Below are 25,664 nucleotides of genomic sequence, written 5' to 3' on the forward strand. Positions count from 1 at the left end.
AAAAATCACTCTAGCTGCTGTATAGAGTAGACCATGGTGGGAGGCCTGAGTGGAAGTAGGGAGACCAGCTAAGTAGTAATTTTAGTAGTCTTAAGTGAAAGATCGTTTTGGCCTATACTAGCGTGGTAGATTTAGACGTGGAGGAAAGTACTCGGGTGCCAAATATATTTTCAAAGTAGAGCTAACAGAAATGGCTGACGTAAAATAAAAAGCAATCAGTGATAATTCCTATAGCTTCTAAACTGGATGAATGGTGATTCCTTTCATTGAGATGAGGAAGACTGGGGAAGGAGTTAGAGGCAGGAATCAAGAGTTTTAGACATGTTAAGTTTGACATGGCTATTAGACATTCAAAAGGAGAAGTCAAGTGGACAATCAGATATTCAGGTCTGGAGTTTAGGGGAGAGGTTGAGACTGGAAATTTAATTTGGGATGATATGACCTAGGGAAAAAAGTAAAGAGGAAGGAAAAGAGAGTGAGGAACTGAGCCTTTGGCCAACTCCAGCATTATAGACTGGACTAGGAAGAAGAACCAGCACTTGAGAAGGAAGAGGAGTCACTGGCCGCAAGACAGGAGAAGCTGTAGGGTAGTAGTGTCCCAAAATTGAAGCAAAGTTCTTCAAGGAGGGAGTGATTAACTGTTACCGAGGCTAAGAGGTGTTGAGTAAGATGAGAACTGAGAAGTAATCATTGAATTTGATCATTGGAACTTATTAGTGATCTTGACAAAATCCATTTCACTGGAGTATGATGACAAAAGCCTGATTGAAGTGAATTCAGCAAGTAATAGTAGATGAACCAAAAACCAAACCAAACTCATTGCCATTGAGTCGATTCCAACAGCACAGAGTAGAACTGCCCCATACGGTTTCCAAGGAGCGCTTGGTGGATTTGAACTTCTGACCTTTTGGTTAGCAGCTGTAGCACTTAACCACCACACCACCAGGGTTTCCAAATAATGGATGAGGTGGTGGAGAAATTATTTCAGGGTGATCCCCAAAAATGGGAACAGAGAAATGGAATAGCTACAGGGACCAAGAGAGGGTTTATTTTTGTATCGGAAATATTTTACCAGGTTTACATGTTTATATGCTAATGGAAACACCTTAGCTATTTGATTATTTGGAGACTAATTGGAAGCAGTATATGATGTGTTTAAAAGCACACTGAAAGGATGCCAGTAAACAATAACTTGTAACCATTCAGGGATTGTTTTCATCTATAAAATAATGAGGGTTAGTCTAGATGAGCTCTAGACTCTAGATGAGCTCAAGCTCTGACATTCTGTTATTCTCTGATGATCCAGTATGTGGCTCTCTCGGCCTCTTCTGGCACCTTTTGTTTATCTACCATGGCAACTTTATTGGTTAGAGGCTGTAGGAAATCACTACCAACGTCACAGGCACCTCAAAGTCCCAAAGCTGCTGAGTGACACTGGAATATGGAGTCTGGTACTTCGAAACTCATGTTTGCCAAAGCCAACACACCAGCTGCCACCATGGCCGGGAAAAAATGGACTGTGCCTCCCTTTCTCCTTTCCAAACCTGGCACAAGTGCATTTGATTGGCAGAACCTAGATTAGATCCAGAACCTCGATGGCAAAAATGCTTAGGAAATACAGTTTCCAGGCTTCCAGCCCTTCCCATACAGAAGAACACAGAAGGAGGCAGGAATAGATAATTGCCAGTAAATAATCCCATACAGCTGGTATAGTGGACTTTATGAAATAATAGGTTAAAATTCTTGGCCTAGGTGAGCTTTTTGCTTTATCTTTTGATATACTTTTTCATGGTATTCTTTCCTGTTCATTAGATAAATGAATGCAGAGTTACTGTGGAAAGGGTACTTGATGTACTTGAATCTTAAAGGAATTCTAATACAAAGAAAATGATTTTGTTTTGTTTCATAGCCTTTGTACATTTGCAGGGCGTTTGTAATTTAAAATCTTATCTCCTTCTCTGCTATTTCGAGTGCATATCTTTTTTATATGGAGCTTAGATAATGGACAGAAATGTGGAAATCTTATCTATTACATCAAAAAGAATGACAGAGATGAATCTGTCTTTGTCCAGGGTAAAAGAAATTCTTGGTCAGAGGAGAAGGATCATTCTGTTAATGGTGTTGTCGGTACGAAAACATAGAAATTCCTCTGATTCTCTTCCTTAATATATAGAAAGCCTGCAACTCCTCTGCTTTGTCTTTTTTCTTCATTTTAACCTTCTTTTTCCTCATAGTCACCTCTTTCAGATGCTAAAAGGACCCAAAAGTCTTGTATTCTGTAAACTTGATGAATTGACATTTCTTTAAAATTTCTATCATCTCTTAGCATTATATCCTTGATTTGGCTTGTCCTGTTTCATAGTTCTTTCTTCTTCCTAGGCTGTGAGTTGTCAGAAAAGATAACGGGGCAAGTTAGTGAAAATATCTTTCAAAATGAAGGTGAAAAAAAGACATTTTCAGACAGACAAAAGCTGAGGAAATTTGTCTCTAATAGACCTGCACTGTAAGAAATACTACAAGAAGTTTTTTTAGACTAAGGGAAATGATACCAGGAAACACCCCAGATTAGCATGAAGGAAGAATACCAAACAGGTTAATATCTGGGTAAAAATCCAAGACCTTTTTAAAATATCTTTATTTTATGTGTGTGTGTATTTAAATGTCTTTAAAAAATCTTTTTAAAGCAAAAATAATAACACTTTATTGTGGAGTTTATAATCATGTAGAAGTAAAACATAAGACAGTAAGAACACAAAGGGAGGGAGGGAGATACATGGATTATATTCTTAAAAATTTTCATATAGTTCAAATAATACTCAAAGGCAGACCGTGGTACCTTAAAGATAAAAGTATATTCTCTAGAGCAACCACTAAAAAATACAGCAAAGAAGTACAGCTAAAAAACTAATACAAGAAATAAAAATGAATTACTAAAAAATATATAATTGACCAATAGAAGTCGGAAAACAAAAAATAAATAAAAAACAAATAGGATAAATAGAAAATATATTCCAAGATGATAGACTTAAATCCAACCATATTAGTAATTAAATTTAATGGACTAAATGCATCAATTAAAATGTAGAGATTGTCATACTAGATTTTTAAAAAAGCAAGATCCAACTATATGCTGTTTACAAGAAATACATTTTAAACATAAAGATACAGGTTGAAAGTAAAAGGTTGAAAAAGTATGTGTACCATGCAAATATCAAGCATTAGAAAGCTGATGTGGCTATGTTAATCTGACAATGTAGACGCAGACAAAGGGAATTATAAGAGACCTAGAAGGGAATTTCATAATGTTAAAAGGATCATTTCATCAAGAAGAGAGAAAAATTGTAAATGTTTAGGCCCCTAGTAACAAAGCTTCAAAATACACAAAGCAAAAAATACAAGAAAAGATCGGTAGTTTGAACCCACCAGCCACTCCGTGGGAGAAAGATGTGGCAGTCTGATTCTGTAAAGATTTACAGCCTTGAAAACCCTATGGGGCAGTTCTACTCTGTCATGTAGTAGGGTCACTATGAGTAGGAATCAACTCGATGGCAGTGGTTTTTTTTTTTTTTTTTTTTTTTTTTAATGTCTCTGTAACTCAACTGTCCTTAAAGCCTATCCACCCATTTCGGAGACTGGGGAAAGAAGGCTAGCTTCTTTCAGATTTCTGTGTTAATTTCATTATGTGCCAAAGTAGCAGAAATCATTTAAAATTCCCCAGATATTTAATCTGTTCATTCTAAACCTTATATTTATCAACTAGCTATAATTTAAATTTGGCTTTATTTACTACTTACATGATAACCATGCCAGTAAGTACAGTATTTTATTATTTAAGTGTAATTGTTTCTGAAAACCTTTGACTTGTTACAGAGCCAGAAGTTGGAAGTCCGGTATTCATCTCTGCATATCGGTCCTATCCACCAGACAAAATTGCTGTCTTATTTTCTTCCTTAATCTTTTGTACATGCCTCTGTTTTAACCTTTTTATATTGTATTGTTTTTATATATATATCAGTTTTCCCAGTTAAACACACTGTGAGCTTCTTGAAAGCAAAGGTCAAATATCGTTCAGTTTTGTAAGTTTTGTAACCCAGGTGCATGTAATAGGTGCTCTATAAAAGTTGGATCACTGAAGGATGGATTGGTGGACCCAGTAATGAACAAAGCAGGAGTCTTATGATTAAATGATTATTTAAGCCACTGTTTGACCAGGGTAATAGTAAGGACATTTCTTTAATGTAATAATAATAATTGATAATTTGCCCTTGAACTCTGATACCTTTCCAAAACTCTTTGGAAGATCAGCTTACAAAACTGCCAGGGAATATAAGAACGCATAGTATAAAAGAGCTGGTATGTGGCAAATAGGTTTCCAATGTAGCACATGTGGGTCACTAGGTTCAGTGGTTAAGAGTTCGGCTGCTAAAAGGTCAGCAGTTCAAATACACCAGCGTTTCCTTGGAAACTCTATAGGACAGTTCTGCTCTGTCCTATAGGGTTGCTAGGAGTTAGAATCGACTCCACGGCAATGGAGTTTTACAGGAATGGTTCCATATTAGACTGTTTTCTTGCCGCAAGAGTTATCTGTGCAATCTCTTTAATGATGGTTTAGTCTAAACATGTATTTGTTGTTGTTCTTGGGTGCTGTCAAGTCAATTCCAACTCATAGTGATCCCATGTGACAGAGTAGAACTGTCTCATAGGGTTTTCTTGGCTGTAGTCTTTACAGAAGCAGATTACCAGGTCTTTCCCCTGCAGAGCTGCTGGGTGGGTTTGAACCACCAACCTTTCAGTTAGCAGCCGAGTGCTCAACTGTTTGTGCCACAGTGCTCCTTTATAAGTGTGTTTAAACATGGCGATCCTTGTGTTTAACTCAGTAAACAAGAGGATCTAGTTTCATTATATCTTCAGTAATACTTGTGTAGCTTGGTCACAAAACTTACCTTGGTTAGATTAAGCTTTTGGGCTACAGGCATACCTTGTTTTATTGTGCTTCACTTTATTGTGCTTTGCATAAACTGCATTTTTTACAAATTGAAGGTTTGTGGCAACCCTGCCTAGAGCAAGTCTCTCAGTGCCATTTTCCCAACAGCATGTGCTCACTTCTTGTCTCTGTGTCACATTTTAGTAATCCTCACAGTGTTTCAGACTTTTTCATTATTATTATATCTGTTATGGTGATCTGTGATGAGCGATCTTTGATGTTACTATTGTAATTGTTTTGGGATGCCATGAACCGGGCCCATATGATGGCGAACTTAATTGTTTAAATGTTGTGTGTGTTCTGACTGCTCCACTGACCCGCTGTTCCCCAGTGTCTATCCCTCTCCTCGGGCTTCCATATTCCTGAAGCACAACAATATTGAAATTATTGAAATTAGGCCAGTAAACTTACAGTGGCTCCAAGTGTTCACGTGAAAGGAAGAGTTGCAAGTCTCTCACTTTAAATCAAAAGCTAGAAATGATTAAGCTTAGTGAGGAGGGCATGTCAAAAGCCGAGAAAGGCTGAAATCTAGGCCTCTTGCACCAAACAGCCAAATTGTGAGTGGAAAGGAAAAGTTCTTGAAGGAAATTAAAAGTGCTACTCCAGTGAGCACACGAATGATAAGAAAGCGAAACAATGTTATTGCAGATATGGAGAAAGTTTTAGTGATTGGATAGAAGATAGACCAGCTACAACATTTCCTTCAGCCAAAGCCTAACCCAGAGCAAGGCTCTAACTCTGTTCAATTCTCTGAAGGCCGAGACAGGTGAGGAAGCTGAAGAAGAAGAATTTGAAGCTAGCGGAGATTGATTCATGAGGTTTAAGGAAAGAAGCCATCTTCATAACATAAAAGTGCAAGGTGAAGCAACAAGTGCTGATGTAGAAGCTGCAGCAAGTTATCCAGAAGATCTAGCTAAGATAATCGATGAGGGTGGCTACAGTAAACAACAGATTTTCTTTTTTTGTGTGCATGTGTGACTTTTTTAAAAAATTATTGTACTTTAGATGAAGGTTTATGGAACAAACTAGCTTCTTACTAAACAATTTTTTAATTCTTCTCATTAAAAAATATTGTTTTGTGACATTGGTTACCAACCCCATGACATATCAACACTCTCCCTTCTCGACCTTACCAGCTTTCCTGTCCCCTCCTTCCTTCTAGTCCTTGCCCCTGGGCTCGTGTGCCCCTTTGGTCTTGTTTTCTTTTATGGGGCTGTCTAATCTTTGGCTGAAGGATGAACTTCCGGAGTGACTTCATTACTGAGCCAAAAAGGTATCTGAGGGCCATACTCTCAGCATTTTTCCAGTCTCTATCAGGCCAATAAGTCTGGCCTTTTTTTTGTGAGTTAGAATTTTGTTCTACATTTTTCTTCAATGCTATCTGAGACCCTCTGTTGTGATCCCTGTCAGAGCAGTCAGTGGTGGTAGCCAGGTACCATTTAGTTGTGCTGGACTCAGTCTGGTGGAGGCTGTGGTAGTTTGTTTTTCATTAGTCTTTTGGACTAATGTTTCCCTTGAGTCTTTGGTTTTCTTCATTCTCCCTTGCTTCAGATAGGGTGATATCCATGGAGTATCTTAGATGGCTGTTCACTACCTTTTAAGACTTCAGACACTACTCACCAAAGTAGAATGTAGAACGTTTTCTTTATAAATTGTGTTATGCAAGTTGAGCTAGATGTTCCCCAAGACCATGGTCCCCACAGCCCTCAGCCCAGCAATTCGGTTCCTCGAGAAGTTTGGATGTGTCTATGGAGCTTCCATGACCTTGCCTTGGACAAGTTAAACAACAGATTTTCAGTGTAGATGAAACAGCCTTATATTGGAAGGAGATGCCATCTAGGACTTTCATAGCTAGAGAGGATAAGTCAATGCCTGGCTTTAAAGCTTCGAAGGACAGGCTCAGTCTCTTGTTAGGGGTAATGCAGCTGAAGACTTTAAGTTAAAGCCAGTGTTCATTTACCATTCTGGAGATCCTAGGGCCCTTAAGAATTATACTAAATTTGCTCTGCCTGTGCTCTATAAGTGGAACAACAAAGCTTGAATGACAGCACATCTGTTTACAACATGGTTTACTGAATATTTTAAGCCCATTGTTGAGACCTACCTCTCAGAAAAAAAGATTCCTTTCAAAATATCACTGCTCACTGATGATGCGCCTGGTCACCCAAGAGCTCTGATGAAGATGTACCAGATTAATGTTGTTTTCATGCCTGCTAACACAACCTCCTTTCTGCAACCCATGGATCAAGGAGTAATTTTGATTTTCAAGTCTTGCTATTTAAGAAATACATTTCATAAGGCTGTGGCTACCATAGGTAGTGATTCCTCTGATGGATCTGGGCAAAGTACATTGAAAACCTACTGGAAAGGATTCACCATTCTAGATGCCATTAAGAACATTCATGATTCATGCGTGGGAGGAAGTCAAAACATCAGCGTTAACAGGAGTTTGGAAGAAGTTGATTCCAACCCTCCTGGATGACTTTGAGGGGTTCAGGATTTCAGTGGAGGAAGTAACTGCAGATGTGGTGGAAATAGCAAGAGAACTAGAATTAGAAGTGGAGCTTGAAGATGTGACTGAATTGCTGCAATCTCATGATAAAACTTTAACGGATGAAGAGTTGCTTCTTATGGATGAGCAAAGAAAGTGGCTTCTTGAGATGGAGCCTATTCCTGGTAAAGATGCTGTGAACATTGTTGAAATGATAACAAAGGATTTAGAGTATTACATAAACTTAGTTGATAAAGCAGTGGCAGGTTTTGAGAGGGTTGACTCCAATTTTGAAGGAAGTTCTACTCTGGGTAAGATGCTATCAAACAGCATCGCATGCTACAGAGAAATCTTTCATGAAAGGAAGAGTCAGTCGATGCATCAAACTTCATGATTGTCTTATCTTAAGAAATTTCCACAGCCACTCCAGCCTTCAGCAACCGCCACCCTGATCAATCAGCAGCTATCAAAACACGGAGGCAAGACCCTCCACCAGCAAAAGGATTACAACTCACTGAAGGCTCAGATGATAGTTAGCATTTTTTAACAATAAAATATTTTTTAATTAAGGTATGTACATTGTTTTTTTTAGACATAATGCTATTGCACACTTAATAGACTACAGTATAGTGTAAACATAACATTTATATGCACTGGAAAACCAAAAAATTTGTGTGACTCACTTTATTGCAATGTTCGCTTTATTGTGGTGGTCTGAAACCTAACCTGCATTATCTCAAAGGTATGCCTGTACTTTAAACTTTATGGGACGTGCCTTAAATATCTTAATCTCCATAAGACACATCTCTCAGCCTAGAATGTGACCAAAAAGGTTCTAATTCTGTGTTGGTGTTTAGATACGTGAACTTAATATACAGAATATTCATGATAAGACTATGAATATTTTAGCAAGAGTTTATTAATAGGCTATAGAGCTAGTCAATATAGGAATATCTTCATATAATATCAGTATATGCCATAAAACCTTTTTCCTTTTTTTTCCTTCCAGGGTACTTTGGAACAGGGCTCAAATTCTCAGCTGATGGCTGTCCAATACACTGAAACTACTAGTATCAGGTAAGAAAGTGTGGAAGCTCTTGGCCAGGGAATTTAAAATAGCTAGTATTTTACTAAAGTTGAAATTCATGCTTCCCTTCCATCTTAAGTTTATTATCATCTGTGACTTTAGGTTAGTCCACATAACATATACCATTTCTGAACAGTAGGAGTAAATCAGATAATTTCAAAAGGTTAACTCTACAAAATCTCTTAAATACAGATTTAGTGAAAACACTGGTCAGTCATAATTCCTCTGAAAGTCTTAAATACACGTAGCTCTCCTGTCCTTGATTTGCATCTATTTCATGAGCCCAGGGGAAGGGAATATTATTTTTTGCATGCATGTCTGCTGTATGCCAGGTGTCCTGCTGGGCACTTTGCATGCATTTTATCTTTAAATCCATATAATAATTTGAAGTGTAGATACTGTGGCCTCTATTTTATATATGGAGAAACTGGGCAAGTCATTTGTTTTTTGTCAATTTCAGAATCATAGAACCAGTAAGTGGCAGAATCAGAATTCAGATCTTAGCTGTTTGACTTAAAATGCATTGTTTACTATTTAATACTAAAGATTTTGAAAGAGTCCCAAGAGAGTGCTGTAGTTAGAGAGGTTTAAATGTGTTGACCAGACATATCTAACTAAAAGGAAAGATAATGTGGGAGGCAATATAGTGTTGTGGTCAGATGCTGACTTTAGAGTTGGGCAGAGTTCAAATAATAACTCTGCCATTTACTTACTTTGTAAATTTGAGCAGTTTAACTTAGTTGAAGTTTCCTCATCTATAAAATTCTGTCTGCATAGTTGATATAATGATTAAATTAGATAATATATTAATTTAACAAATATTTACTGAGAACCTACCTTGTGCTAGATAGTATTCTTGGCGCTTTGGAGGATATATATAAAGATAGATACAATGTGTAAATTATATGTGTTATGTAAATTATGTATATAAATATGTAAAGCTAAAGCTGTTCTATTCATTTATCTATCAACCAAAAATTCCTATTAAATAGCAGTGAACAGCACATCAGAGATCATGAATGCTTAAAATGCTAAGATATTTTATTATCCTATAGAAATAGATACTTCAAGTATATATAGTAACTAATAATTCTCTATTAACCAGAATATTTTATTCAATTACTACATTTTTTAAAAAATCCATATTTTTGATGCATGACTATGATGACATATTATTTCTTAACCAATTAATGTTTTTAGTGAATTATATTCAACATATAAGCAGAAATAGCCTAGTGAGCAAATGGAAGTACATACGACTCATTTATAATTTCCCTTTAGGTCAGTTTTTTCTGCTTTTAAGTTAAAATAAGTAAATCCCAAGTTTGACTGAAACATAGGTTTTCTCTTTGGAGAAAAATGAAACAGTATAGGATCTCTTTAACTATTCTAGATGTTGGCTTATTGTGCTAAGCAGTAAAAGATCTTGGAAATATCATATTAAGAACTACATTAATACCATTTGAGTGTATCTTTTGGGGTAGGATGTGGTGTGAGGTGTTGTAATTTTATCAAGACACTGATATAGTACTTTTAATATCAATGGTTAGCAATTGTTGAGTGACTCATATATAACAGGACCTGTGCTTGGCACTTTATATATATAATGTCTCTGATCCCAGTATCAGTCCTGTAGGTTTATATGATTGTCCTCATTTTTTAGATGAGGAAACTGAGATTTCTCTAGAGGTTGATTTTTTTCACTGGTACCCACTTGAGGGGTAGAACAGGAATTCAAAGCCCTTTCCATCTTTCATATAGCCTTGTAGGCAAGTGTGCCTTCACAGATTTGACAGAGTGGTGAAAAATAACTTTTCCTCATTCTTAACTTTTACTACCAAAAAATTTAGAATCATGCAAACCCATGTGGCAATCTCTCTGTTTTCTGATACTTTTATTATTTTTCCATGCTTTGCAATGCAACTTGACTAGTACATTTTAGAGCTTTAATTCAGAAATGAGAATTTTAGCCTTAGTAAATTAGATCTTATAAATATCCTGGTCTTGGGGCTTTTCAGAATGTTATTATAAAAATTATTGCCAAAGTACTACTGATATTTGGTTGAGAGAGATTCTTATAATTCAGACATTCATAGTTTTGGAATGGGAAGTATTTTGAGAGAACAGTTTTCTTTAGTTTAAGAACACTTTTCCTGTTTTTTACTTCAGCAGGAACTCAGGAAGTGAGCTACAAGTATATTATGCTTCACCCAGAAGTTATCAGGATTTCTTTGAAGCCATCCGCAGAAGGGGAGACACATTTTATGTTGTGTCGTTTCGAAGGGTAAGTTCATTTTTGAAAGAATAGAGCAAGTATTTTTGAGTACCTGCTATATACAAGACATTGGGTTGAATACTGTGGATGTGAGATGATAGGAGGCAATATAAAATAAGTTAAAATAAGTCCCTGGGTTGAGAACGTCCAACTTATGGGCGACTTGTACTTAAGAGTGGACAACCATAAAGCCTATTATGTTAAAAATTTAAGTTAAATACAGTGGTTCGCATGCACTACTTTGTGACGCTCATGAAAACGTTGCATAGTTTGGAAGTGTTTCTTAAGTGTTTCGTATGCATAGAAAGGTAAAATGTAAACTATATACTAAGACAAACATTTGATTGACACTAAATAAGAACAGTATGTACGTGTTCCGACTTACCTACAAATTCAGCTTAAAGACAGACTTAGGAATGGATCTCATTCGTAACCCGGGGGCTGCCTGTATAGGAATGGAACCTTCTAAGTTCTGTAATGCATGCTTGACACTGAGCTAGCTGTTCAGCTTTATGAAGATGAACATAGAATTGATATCAGTCTACTATCTTATATTTAGAAAAGATAAACTGCTTATTGATTTTTATTCTTTATCATTTCTACAGCCATAATGTTTGTTTATAACCAAAGGAGATGTAAAAAATTACAAATTTTCTATTTAGGCTTTGTAGTGGTGTTCTTATTGGTTATTGGGAAATGGACTTCTGAAGTGTAGGTTCAATATGAATCATGGGCTGATTAGTATATTAATTGTGGAAAGTTTGGATCTATGTTCCTGAGACTGTATACCTCTTTTGTCTGTCCTTCATCAAACATTTACTCTTGTTGCTGCAGAGTATTTTAGATAATCGATCAGCTTATGCAAAAGTAAATGTTTCCACCAGCACTTTTTAATGTTAGGGTTGCTTCGACTAACTGGAAAAGAAACATAGCTATTTACATTCTATCTACTTTTCCTATAAAATGAAGATATATTCTTCATAGAGTTGCCATGTGAATATCTCTGTTAGAGTGCTGAGTGCTATACAGGAACAGATGAATGAGTTAGAATTCCTCAGTGGTTTGTATCCTGAGTTTTTTCATTATTTTTTTAAGAGGGGATGCTTAGAAATAAGCATACACTAAAATGGGGTAAACAAATTCATTCTCTGATTTTGTTGTCACCACGCACTATCAATGAAATTCTCAGTTAACTTGTTAATTCTTTTCCTAAGGTATAAATATCTGTCAGCTCAGGATCTTAGGACGAGAGAGCTTTGGTACCTGAAAACTAGGGAGATTGGAAGTTTCATATATTTTCAGTTATTAATCAAATATGCTTGGATATTTGGAACAAGTTAATGATGGTATCTCAGGTCTCTGCCATTTCACAAAATCCCCTGTGCTCACCTTCTTCTCTCAGACATAAGTTGTCTCTTTCTACACTGCACCAGCCTCACAGCTTCATTTGTAGCAGCAAGAGGGCAGCTGAGAACAGAATTTCAGCCAGACTCCAACTGCATTGGCTGATGAGAACTAAGTGTTTGCACAGTTATGCTTAAACTGGAAAAAAAGTAAACTTTTAAAAATGGAATCCAGCACTATGAAGCAGAGACTTGATGGGTATTAAAATGAATGTGTTAAAGTATATATTATGGAAATTACCAAAGAAGGATGTTTTTAACACTCAAATAGTGGAATAGTTGTCGTAGATTCGGGATACTTTATTATTTGATCAAAACAGTATAGTATATATCAGAAATAGCAGTTGTCAAGCCATGGATTGAAGTTATCGTTAGTAATGTTTTTCTAGGTAAGAGAGCAAATATTTGCTACAGAGAAAATAATCCTAGCTTTAAAGAGACTGTATTTTTACAAACATTATGTATTACATTTCTTGCATTTGTAAAAGCTATTTCTCACTAGTTTGCTGTGAAAAGTGCTGTTGGAAAATTATTGATTTCTTCCTCCCTCCTGACCTTGTGATACTCTAGAAAATCCAATCTTTCTTATGTTCAGGAGAACTTGTTAGAACTGTCTTTCACTTTCTGTTCTGATTTTTCATTTCATAATTACTGATTTATCCCATCTTGGTGTTTTATAGCAAGAAAAAGTAAGGATAAACCTTATCAAGAAAAAGTAAGGATAAACCTGAACTTAATTAGGTGACAGTAGTTAGAGAGACCACATCCTTTTTCTTTTTTGTTTTGTTTTTACAGTAGGAGAAAAGAAGTTAATTTTATCATGATGATTGTAAATTATGTCATGGGACAGGAAGTGAATTCTTAAATACCTGGACTGTTCTTTCATTCTTTTTGCTCTTGCTAAAAATGAAAATGAGAGAGGCAAGGAATTACCTCACACTTGGTCTTCTCTTCCATCTTTCAATATAAAATACTCTTCTGACAGTTTCCTCAAAAATGTGAGTGGTATCATTTCTTGTGCGGAAGAGTATAGACCTTTTCTCCAACTTAGATACTAAATTTCATTGCTAGAAAGAAATCATTGTAATTGATACTGTGTAATTGCATTAGAAATATAGAGATTCTGAAGTCTCAGATTCTGTTTAGCATAAACCAGACATTTATAACAGAGCCAATAAGCAAACTATATAGTTTTTTCTTATAATTGGATATATATTTAACAGAATATTTTAATATCTAAAAAAGTAGCAGTAGCCATTGATTGTGTAGTTATGCCACTATTTAGTATACCACCTCTCCCAAATTTACACCGCTTCATATCCCACACTCCTGCACCCATCAATCTCATTAAAGTTGAGCTGCTGAAGTGATTTCCTCCAAAACAAACTCACTCTTGAATAATAATTGACTTGTAGGTCAGCAAGAAAGAATGCCTATGAACCTGGCAGTCCTGACAAAGGTTCAAACTTTGTTATTTTGACTTTCTTTTAAGAGCTTTTACCTCCAGCACAATTTCCTACTCTGGTCTATTTGTTTCGTTCCATGCATTCATAACTTGTTTTCCTGTAAGGATTTTTCCTTTTTCTCCTCTCCTTCACTTGTTTTGGTATGATTTGGAGGATTGGAGGTGGAGAATAACTTTTTCTCAAATTTCCAAGTCATTTTGAGTGTTATATATCTGACACATTAATAAAAAAATTTGATTAAGCTTAATATTTATATTTTTTCTTTATGCTTTCTCTGATAGTCTATTTAGGGAGGGAGAGAAGGAGTGGATAAAGACTATAATAAAATGAATTAAATATCATGGGACAGGAACATACTCAGGAAAGCTCAAGTAAAGTTAGATAAGAAAGTTATTCCAAGGGGGTATAAAGATAACATTGAGAAGAAAAGGGGGAAAATGATACTTTATCTATAACTCCAGTACGCATTGAAATACCATCCTTAGATATGGCTCTCTTGTCCGCTAGTATCTAGAGAGAGGAATTTTTTATCTTCCTAAGGAAGTTTCCCGTTAGGAACAGGTTCTCTTTGATTTAAATGATTATGACTGTTAGTTTGCCATACTATGTCTACTTTTTTTTTTTAGTGTAACATAATATTATTATTAGCTTAACTATTATTAGCTCACAGTTCTGTAGGTCAGAAGTCCAGTTCTCTGCGCAGGATCTCACAAGGCCAAAGTCAGGGTTGGACTGGGCCCTTATCTGGAGGCCCTGGAGAAGAATCTGCTTCAAGTTCACTCATACTGTTGGCAGACTCTTGTTTCTTGCAACTGTAGATCTGAGGTCCCCATTTCATTGCTGTCAGCCACGGGCCGCTGTCTTTTCTTAGAGGCCACCGCTTCCTTCTCATGTGCCCCTCTGCATCTTCAAAGCCAGCAACAGCATCTTCAATCTCTCTTACTTCCACTTTTGTTACCACCTGGATAAGCTTTCTGTTTTTAAAGGACTCACCTGACTCACCAGGTTGATCTCTGTATCTTACAGTCAACTGACTTGGGACTTTAAAACCCCTTTACAACACTGCTTTTATATGTATATGTTTATTTAATTTTATTGTGCTTTAGGTGAAAGTTGACAGCTCAAGTTACTTTCTCATTCAAAAATTTATGCTCATATTGGTTTGTGACATTGGTTGCAATCCTCGCAATATGATAGCACTCTCCCCACTATCTCTACTCTTGTTTGATATTTCTTTTTCAAATAAGATGAATGCCTTCTTGTGAAACACTTTTTGTTTCTTTTATAGGACAGTACCTGTCCCTCAAATCAACAGTAGACACTTAAAGAGTGTCTTTTGATTTGTTTCAAATACATACACAGTGTAACAGAAGAACCTGAGCTATGGCTATATGATTGTCTCAGAGATGTTGCTGTCTCTCTGACTACCTTATGTATTCTAGATACCGTGCCATATTTGAGTATGTCACCTCTTCTTGGTCTCTTGTAAAAAATTTATTAGCAGTATCACGTACATAGTACGGATTCTGAGAAAGAGACATACCCAATAAGTTTAAATAATAGGGACTTACTGTAAGATACATGGGGAATTGAGGCAGCACAGGAAGCTGGCTCAGTGGCCAAGTCGTCCTCCTGTGCGTGTGCTTCATAGACGGGAATGTACAGTAGTCCTCCTGGCGAACTGGAATAGTGGCTCGTCATTCCTGACTCAGCAGCAGTTTCAGTGGTTCTACTTTAGTCCTTTTTACACGTTGCTCATTTAAATTCCCCTTATGTAGTATTGCTAGGCAGCCTTGGCTTATGATCCATGGTCTGTTTATTTGTGATCAGAGAAATACGGTTGGTTTTGTGCAATACCTTCTCTGGCTTTGTAAGCGAGCAACTTTATGCAGAAAGAACAACCTAGGTCCATTCTTCTTAGAAAATGATTGTGGTAGGACCTTAGAGCGTAATAAACTGTTTATTGTACTATACAACCTGGTTTGTTTGTTTTAAATCCTCTCCTTTATTGGTCCCTAATTGTTTGATCTAAAAAGCTTGCCTTCTCATCTATATTGTAAGCCTCTTAAAGGCAGGAAGCATCATATGCTTTTTTATTACCGCCATTGACACTCAGCCCCAATGCCAGCCACTCAGTGCTTATTGCTCGGTATAATTTTGGGTATGGTTCTCTTAGGGAAGTCACAAGTGATGGAAGTTTATTGTTTTTCATAATCATTTAAAAGGTATTTTTACATCTGTTTGCTTAAAGAAATTTGAATCTATTTTACTGATCCAAGAAGTACCGTAAGCAGTGCTGAGTTCTAGCAGAAAGCTTAGTTAGAGATGACCTATCTTTTGTACAATTTAGGGTTGCACTAGCCAGAGATGTAGTGGCTTTGTTTCTTGTCTCTGAACCTAAGCTTTAAACCAAAGAAACTAAACCCAGTGCTGTCAAGTCAATCCGACTCATCGTGACCCTATAGGGCAGAGCAGAACTGCCCCACAGGGTGTCCAAGGAGCAGCTGGTGGATTTGAACTGCCGACCTTTTGGTTAGCAGCCAAGCTCTTAACTACTGTGCCACCAGGGCTCCTAAGCTTTAGAGCTGAAGAAATAATCTGGGTGAAAATGTTTAGTAGCTTTCTACTTTGATAGGTAGAAATTTGAGGCTCTTGCATCCTCATTTTTTAATATTTAGCAGGAGCAGTTTGAGGTGGATTGTTGTTAGACTTCACTGCTTTCTTTTGTAGAGAAGCGACGGTGCCTACTGTCTGTATAGATTCAAGCAGCAGGAGACAGAAACTTGAAAGGAGAAACTATAGGGAAGCCTGGCTATTGCAGAGAAGTTGACAAGTGGTGTTATTTGTTCAAAATGTTTGCAAAGATTTATTCCCATGATGGCTATAAAAAAGAATTTCACGTAGTAGCAATGATATTTCCTAGATTCATACCTAATTCATGCTTAAAAAGATGGTATGATATTTTCTTGACATATTTGTTTCTTAGGAATTTCTGTACTACGTGTTTGTGTGCGTGTGTTCTTCAGAAGCAGGAGGAATTCCTTAGTAGTGAAAGGAAATTAGTCAGTTTATAAGGTCTACTTCAAAAGAATAGAGCTCCTTCTTTGGTTTCTGAGACTTCACAACTTGAGCATACACATGCATCTTGGACTTTGGCCATTTTCTTATCTTGCCTTTCATGACTTTTCAGCCAAATTCTTTCTCTAACTAGAGGGAAAAAAAAGTGAATAAAAGAGTTTTGAAAGATACTTGCACTTTAAAAAGTCTTATCCCAGAAGAGATACTTTTTAAAAAAACCTTCTTCTAGGAGGCTTTTCTAATTAATTTTTAGCTTATTTTAAAATGCACTTTCTCATTCAGGTCTAAAGCCATTACAAAATATAGAGCAGAGTTGTGAGTGTCTGCTTTACCCGGGTTTACTTAATGATTACATCAGTAACATGTTCTTTGTATATCCATTTTCTATTTCATTTCATTTATATTCAGATACACCTTTAATGTATATGAACTTTATGGCTTATAAATCTCTTTTATGTACATAATCTTGGCAGTTTCTTACATATAATAAAGTAAGTATTCTTAGTCTTACTTTATGAATGAGAAAACTGAGACAAAGAGCACAGAAATGGTAATCAGTAGAAACCAGTAACCAGTTGTCATGGAGTTGACTCTAACTCATGACAAGCCCATGTATGTCAGAGTAAAACTGTGCTCCATGGGCTGATACAGACATATATCTTGACATTTTAAAATTACTTTCTTTTTAAAGATATAGCACATTATGAAATTGGTTATTAATTGAAGGTCACACACCTTTATTTGTTAATTTGTAGAATTTACCTTTTTTATTTTTGGTGAAAATACATGCAATAAAACATACACCACTTCAACAATTGCTACATGTATAATTCAGTGACATTGATTACATTCTTCAAGTTGTGCCACTGTAAAAAAAAAAAAAAAAAAAAAACGACATGGGGGCAGAGTCTGACCTCCTCTGTCTTCACAAGGGGGAAGAGAATCAAGATCAACAGCCCAAGGCTGATTCCTATGAGGCAGAGGTCAGACACGCCTCCTCCCTGTGCCATCTTTACTGGTTCTGACACCAACCATCCTTGCCACAGCACTCTCTACTTCCCTGCTGGGTTTGGTAATTCATTGCAGTGGCCACACAGAATTCAGACAATACTCATGATTATGAGGTTTATTAGGAAAGTAACAGGTTACAATTCAAGCTTAGGAATGCTCAGGATACAGTTCTTCCATCAGGACAGCCTCTTTTCAGCTGTGCTCGCAGGCACACATCTCTCTGGCCCTAGGCCTCTGCCCTGCTCAGGCAAGTGTTACAAAGCTCCTTTAGCCACTGCCGCTAAGTCCCCAGAGGCACCCCCGGCTCTCAGCTTTCTTCCCCCGTGGGCTGGTAAGCCCACCACGCAATCTCCTGCCGTTGTTTCTCTGCCACCACTTCTCGCTGTCTTCAGTGTTTCAGCTCTCTTTCTGTCTCTGTCTCCTGGTTCTAGGAGCTTCTCAGTGCAGGGATCCTGGGTCCGCAGGATGCCCTGTCTACTCCTGGCTGTTCTTTCTTGGTAGTGGTAGGATCCTCTCTCTCCCACCTCTGGGGTGGCTCATTTCAAGCCCAGCAGGATGGCAAAACTGACCAGTCCCTTTGATGGGCTACAATTACCCTATCTGCACAGTCCCGCCCAATCACCTGGGTGGAAGTTACAAGACCATGGTGAGAAAGACCACACAAAAGTGATCCATCACACTGCAACCACCTTTCTTGATATTGATATCCTTTTCCAAACTGTTTTACCATTATTAACACAGATCCCCTAAGCATCTCATGTAACCTTTCAGTTTGATCACATATAGATAATTCTTTTAAAAAGCACATTGTTAAGGCAGACATTCTTTTCTAATTAAGCTAACCTATTGTTTGATGTAAAGATGACTTCAGGGGATAGTTTCAGTTTAAGGTTTAAAGATTTCCTCAATATAATAATTTTGGGGTTATCCAGCCTCCACAGTGCCAGAACATCTGAATTCCATGAGAATTTGAAACTGTTTCTCATTTTTACCCCTTTTGATCAGGATTCTTCTATAGAATCTTTGATCAAAATGTTCTGTAAAGGTAGCTGGGCACCATCCAGTTTTGGTTTCATGGTAAAGGAGTCAGTTGTTCAGGGAGGCAATTAGACACGTGTACCAGTTCTTCCTCTGACTCCTGACCTTCCTTCTTTCTCTGTTGCTCCCGGCGAATAGAGACCAGTTGTTACACCTTGGATGGTCACTCACAAGCTTTTAAGAACCCGGACCCTAGACAGCAAACTAGGAGGTAGAACAGAAACACCAAAATCAATGTTAGGCCAATTGTCTGGAATATCCCACAAAGCCATGACCCTAAGCATAGCTGATTTTTCAAAAGTAGACTGTCCCCTTTCTTCTGAGGCGCCTCTGAGTGGACTCGAATCTCCAGCCTTTCAGTTAGCAGCCCAGAGTATTAACCGTTTGCACCTCCCAGGGACTCCAGTAGAACTAGGACAATAATAACGTATTCTAATTTAATACTGTGGGTTTTTTTCTATAAGTTTTGGTGCTTCTTTTGTAAATATTACAGATTAGTAAGTAGCAAAATTACTTTAGCCCTTCAAAGCTAACCATGTTTCTTTGCCAAATCTACTGGGCAGTTCTATTAGAGTTATTTTATAACAATGAAAAGTTGTCTGTTAATTACTTGGTTATAAATTAGATACTTTATTAAGTTACACTTTTATGATACTAAAGAATAATGGTCTGAAAAATTATAATATAGCTTCCGATTTCAAACCAGGAAATAGAATAAATAGGCCTTGAGATTTCTAGTTTCTTTTTTAAACAGTATCTGAAATTCCCAACATGTTCGAAAAAATACGTATTTGCTGTGTCTTAAAAAGGAAGCAGTTTAGCCAAGATAGGTGCTACTTTAATCATTGTTGCTCTAGAACTTCTCATAGAGAAGAGTGTTTTTGTGTAAATACATTTTATTATGGATTCTGTATATGGTGTGCCAGATGCTTGGGATCAGAAACTTTTGATCGTGAAACCTTGTTAAATATGAGTTACTGTTTTGTGGTTTTAGAGGATTTAGTCATTTGTTCCTTGACTTTATAATGAATTGCTAAGCTGAACATTGAAACGTTTCTACTATTTGGACTTTTCAATTGCAAACTCTAAAAGAACTTGCTTTTATTTTTGATAAATGATTGTTCAATAGTCTATGTAACTAGACTGGTATATAGAATAGCCATGGACACAGAGAATCATTATAACTCATGAATAATTTCAAGTCTCCAAAATTCTCAGCATGGTAGGCAAATCCATTATCTGTCTGCTACCTATTTAGTAGTCTTTTTATTTTATAATGTGTTTTTCATATGTTCCTCATGTTTAAATTCCTTTTTTAGGTTGCATGCTTCCTCTGGGCAGGGAGAGTCTGTTCATTTTATTTTTGTCTTTCTGCAAAGTCTGTAGAAGTGCATGCTCTGTGCAGAGCAAGCCTTAAATAACCATTGACTGCTCAGACCATTAATTGTCTATTTGACCCTTTAACCTTATTTTTATGTCCTACTGTTCAAAAGATTACTAGAGATGGGGTTTGCAGAAACAAAGGAAGAAATTTTTTTCAATGAATGTTCAAAATTACTTGTGAATGAGAATAACAATGAAAATGAATATATATATATATATATAGTCTACTTTGATGTAGATGGACCTTTTTAGCTGTGAAATGGAGTCATTTCTGAAAGAGTTTTAAAGTTACACTGATGGTGGGATTTAGTAATTGAGAGCCTAAAGTTCTGATAGTTTCGTTTTCATCAAGTTTCAGATTTTTCCTGAAGAGGGAAGAAAATAGTTCTCCAAATCAGAACTGCTTCCTAAGAGATACTGTTTCTTCATATATGTGGGGAAAAATGTGTTTTAATTAAACAGCTCATAGCTGCAGTCTTTAGAGACCTGCATTCTCCTCGCAGTTCTGCCACTCACTGTATTTGCTTTGTGACTTTGAACAAATCACTTAGGCTCTCTTACCTTCAATTTCTTTATGTGTATAATGATAAAGTTAGAGTAGATTTGAATTTTCTTCTACCTCTAGTATGTAGTTTTCTTAAAGCTGTGTGTGTGCTTGTGTGTTGTGTAAACTCATTGAAGTTACTGAAGTGATTCAGTCTAGTAGAGTTAGTAACATTTTAAGGGTTTTGAAAAACAACCTTAACAAAAAAACAACAAAATGTCCAATTACAAAGTGTGCCTACGAATTAATGAGTTTGATATTTTTAAGAGCTGGAGATTTTGTTATTTATTTAGTAATACTTATATGGTGCTTACATCTCTCGATCTTTGATCCTCATAATATCCCTATTAAGTAAGTACAATTCTTATCCTCACTTAACAAAAGGGGAACCTGAGACACAGAGACGTTAACTAATTTGTCCAAGGTGACAGAGTTTGGAAGTGACAGAGGCAGAATCTAACCTAGGCAGCTTGGCTCCAGTGTCTGTGTTCCTAATCACTTAGCTATATTGCCTTTCTAGAACTATTATATCCAAATGTCGTGTGTTTCAAAGTAGTCAACTTGGAATTAATTCCATTGATCTCTCTGTTCAAAACATATTTTGAGTTTCCTCAGGTTCATTTTTCAAAGAGAACAAGACCAAGGACAAAGCTCTGTGGAAAACCAGACCACATGCTACTTAAAATAGTGTGGGAGGAACAAGAGTCATCAAGGAAACACAGAAGAAATCATTAGAGATACAGAAGGAGGACTGGAATAGTATAGTGCAGATGAAGGGAAACAAATCAAGAATTGTTTATTTTATTTTTAAACATGGAAGTAAAGGAAGAATAGTTCAAAAGAGAGGTGGTCAGCAGTATCATATGTTAGAGAGCTTGCTGAGAAAAATTCATTTGGCTTGTATAAACTTAGAAGTTATTGGCGACTTGAGATTACAGTTATGGTAGAGTAGTCACAACAGAATCCATATTAGAGGCAGTTAGGAGAGAATGTGAAGGAAATGAAGTGTTAGGTTTGGTAAATTTGGCCTTGAAGGGAAGGAGAGATAGTCTGGATGTAGTTAAAGGGAAGAGAGCTAAGGTTTTCTTAAGGATCAAAAAAAACCCCTTGCTATCAAGTTGATTCTGACTCATAGTAACCCTACAGGATGGAGTACAACCACCCCATAGGGTTTCCAAGGCTGTAAATCTTTATGGAAGCAAACTGCCACATCTTTCTCCCTTGGAGCAGCTGGTGGGTTTGAACCACTAACCTTTCGGTTAGCAGATGAGCACTTAACTGCTATGCCATCAGGGCTTCTTTTTTTAAGGATAGAGGAGTTATAAAGGTAAAGTATAAGACCGTGTGGTTAATTTATATGTATAAATATAAGACTACAACATAAGTTTTATTCTTGACAGATGTTTTAAAGAAAAACAAATCAGTGTTCCTCATCTATATTAATGTTTCTCTGTTTAAAGGAAAATATGGAGAAAGCTGAAGAACAATTTTTATTTGTTTCAATTTTCAGTAGGACTACAAAGAAGAGTAAAAGAGAGTATGGAATTAAAGCCAGATTTTTGTGTTTGTTTGTTTATTGTTGTAGTTTAAGTGAAAGTTTACATTTCAAGTTAGTCTCTTATACAAAAATTGATACATATACATTGTTATGTGACCCTAATTGTTCCTCCTAAACTGGGACAGTACACTCCTCCTTTCCATCCCTGATTTCCCATGTCCATTCAACCAGCTCCTGTCCCTCTCTGCCTTCTCATCTCACCTCTGGCAGAAGCTGCCCGTTTAGTGTCATGTATCTACTTGAGCTAAAAAGCACACTCTTCACGAATATCCTTTTATGTCCCACAGTCCAGTCCAATCTTTGTCTGAAGAGTTGGCCTCGGAAATTGTTTTAGTTCTGGGCTGATAGACAATCTGGGGGCCATGCTTTCTGGGCTTCCTAAAGTCTCAGTCAGACCATTAAGTCTGGTGTTTTTACTAGAATTTAAGTTCTGCATCCCACCTTTCTCCTGCTCCATCAGGGACTCACTGTTGTGTTCCCTGTCAGGGCGGTCATTGATGGTAACTGGGCACCATCTAGTACTTCTGGTCTCAGGCTGATGAAGTCTCTGGTTCATGTGGCCCTTACTGTCTCTTGGGCTAATACTTTCCTTGTGTCTTTGGTGTTCTTGATTCTCCTTTATTCTAGGTGGTTGGGATCCATTGATGCATCTTAGATGGCCGCTTGCAAGCTTTTAACACCCCAGATGCCACTCACCAAAGTAGGATGCAGAACATTTTCTTAATAAACTTTGTTATGCCAGTTGACCTAGATAAGCCCCTGAAAGGATGGTTCCCAGACCTCTACCCCTACAACTCTGTCCCTCAAAGTGTTTGATTTTATTCAGGGAACTTCTTAGCTTTGGTTTAGTCCAGTTGTGCTGACTTCCCCTGTAGTGTGTGCTGTCCTTCCCTTCACCTAAGATAATTCTTGTCTACTATCTGGTTAGTGAATAACCCTGACCCTCCCTCCACACCCTCGTAACCATCAAAGAATGTTTTCTTCTGTGTTTAAACCTTTTCTTGACTTCTTATAATAGTGGTCTTATGCAATATTTGTCCTTCTTTGACTGACTAAATTCACTCAGTGTAATGCCCTGCAGATTCTTCTATGTTGTAAGATGTTTCATGGCTTCATTGTTGTTCTTTATTGTTGCATAGTATTCCATTATGTGAATATACCATAATTTGTTTATCCATTCATCCGCTGATGGGCACCTAGTGTGTTTCCATCTTTTTTGCTATTGTGAACAGTGCGGCAATGAGCATGGGTGTGCGTATATCTATTTGTGTGACGGCTCTTATTTCTCTAGGATATGTTCCAAGGAGTGGGATTGCTGGATCATAAGGTACTTCTATTTCTAGCTTTTTAAGGAAGCACCAAATTGATTTCCAAAGTGGTTGTACCATTTTACATTCCCACCAACAGTGCGTAAGTGTTGCAGTCTCTCCACAACCTCTCCAGCATTTATTATTTTGTGTTTTTTAGATTAATGCTAGCCTTCTTGGGGTGAGATGATATTTCATTGTAGTTTTGATCTTCATTTCTCTAATGGCTAATGATCATGAGCATTTCTTCATGTTCCATTTAGCCGCCTGAATATCTTCTTTGGAGAAGTGGCTGTTCATATCCTTTGCCCATTTTTTAATTGGGTCATTTGTCTTTTTGTTGTTGAAGTTTTGCAGTATCTTGTAGATTTTAGAGATTAGACGCTGATCGAATTTGTCATAGCCAAAAATTTTTTCTCAGTCTATAGGTTGTCTTTTGACTCTTTTGGTGAAGTCTTTTGATGAGCATAAGTGTTTGATTTTTAGGAGCTCCCATTTATCTAGTCTCTCTTCTGAGAGTGCTTGTGCATTGTTACTTATGGTTCATATTCTGTTTATGCCAACATATTAGGGCTTCTAGGATTGTCCCTATTTTTTCTTCCATGATCTTTATCATTCTCAATTTTACATTTAATTCTTTGATCCATTTTGAGTTAGTTTTTGTGCATGGTGTGAGATATGGGTCTTGTTTCAGTTTTTTGCATATGGATATCCAGTTATGCCAGCACTGTTTGTTAAAGAGACTGTCTTTTCCCCCATTAATGGACTTTGGGCCTTTGTCAAATATCATCTGCTCATAGGTGGATGAATTTATGTCTGGATTCTCAATTCTGTTCCATTGGTCCATGTATCTGTTGTTGTACCAGTACTAGGCTGTTTTGACTACTGTGGCCATATAATAGGTTCTAAAATCAGGTAGCGTGAGGCCTCCCACTTTGTTCCTCTTCTTGAGTAATGCTTTACTTATTTGGGGCCTCTTCCCTTTCCATATGAAGTTGGTGATTTGTTTCTCCATGTCATTAAAAAATACCATTGGAATTTGGATCAGGATTGCATTGTATCTGTAGATTGCTTTGGGTAGAATTGACATTTTCACAATTTGGAGTCTTCTATCCATGTGAAAGGTATGTTTTTCCACTTATGCAGATCTGTTCTGGTTTCTTGCAGTAGTGTCTTTTAGTTTTCATTGTATAGGTCTTTTACGTCTCTGGTTAGATTTGTTCGTAAGTATTTTATCTTCTTGGGGGCTATTGTAAATGCTGTTGATTTGGTGATTTCCTCTTCGAGGTTCTCTTTGTTGGTGTAAAGGGATCAAACTGAGTTTTGTATGTTTATCTCGTATCCTGAAGCTTTGCTGAAATCTTCTATTAGTTCCAGTAGTTTTCTTGTGGATTCTTTGGGGTTTTCTGTGTATAAGATCATATCATCTACAAATAGAAATACTTTGAGTTCTTCCCTACTATTTTAGTCATCCAGCACTGCTCTAACAGAAGTACGACAAGTGGATGGTTTTAACAAAGAGAAATTTATTCTCTCGCAGTCCAGTAGGCTACAAGTCCAAATTCAGGGCATCAGCTCCAGGAGAAGTCTTTTTCTCTCTGTCAGCTCTGGAGGAAGGTCCTTGTGATACATCAGTCTTCCTTTGGTCTGGGCGCATCTCAGCACTGGAATCTCAGGTCCAAAGGACACACTCTGTTCCTGGCACTGCTTTCTTGGTGGTATGAGGTTCCCGTGTGTCTCTGTTCGCTTCTCTCTTTTATATCTCAAAAGAGATTGTATTAAGATGCAATCCAATCTTGTAGATGTCATCAGTATAACCTCATCATAGTGATGGAGTTTACAACACATAAGGAAATCACATCAGATTACACAATCATACAATACTGGGAATCATGACCCAGCCAAGTTGACAGATATTTTTGGGGGACACAATTCAATCCATGACACCTGCCAATTTGGATGCCCTTTATTTCTTTTTCTAGCTTAATTGCTCTGGCTAGGACCTCCAGCACAGTGTTGAGTAAGAGTGGTGATAAAGG

The 25,664-nt window shown here is 37.0% G+C and overlaps 1 protein-coding gene across 2 annotated transcripts in view; it reads left to right on the forward strand.

Moving 5' to 3' along the window:
* Positions 1-25,664, forward strand: part of ATF6 (activating transcription factor 6) — a 284,401-nt gene that overhangs the window by 119,391 nt on the left and 139,346 nt on the right. Inside the window, exons 13-14 of one of the 2 annotated variants that reach the window (XM_004385747.3) lie at positions 8,485-8,552; positions 10,732-10,846. In XM_004385747.3, the coding sequence (XP_004385804.1) occupies positions 8,485-8,552; positions 10,732-10,846 (183 nt within the window). The remainder of the gene's footprint in view (positions 1-8,484; positions 8,553-10,731; positions 10,847-25,664) is intronic. The other variant, XM_023740017.1, reaches the window with a different exon arrangement.

Source organism: Trichechus manatus, unplaced genomic scaffold (genome assembly GCF_000243295.1).
Source record: "Trichechus manatus latirostris isolate Lorelei unplaced genomic scaffold, TriManLat1.0 scaffold00145, whole genome shotgun sequence".
In the NCBI taxonomy this organism is placed as follows: domain Eukaryota; kingdom Metazoa; phylum Chordata; class Mammalia; order Sirenia; family Trichechidae; genus Trichechus; species Trichechus manatus.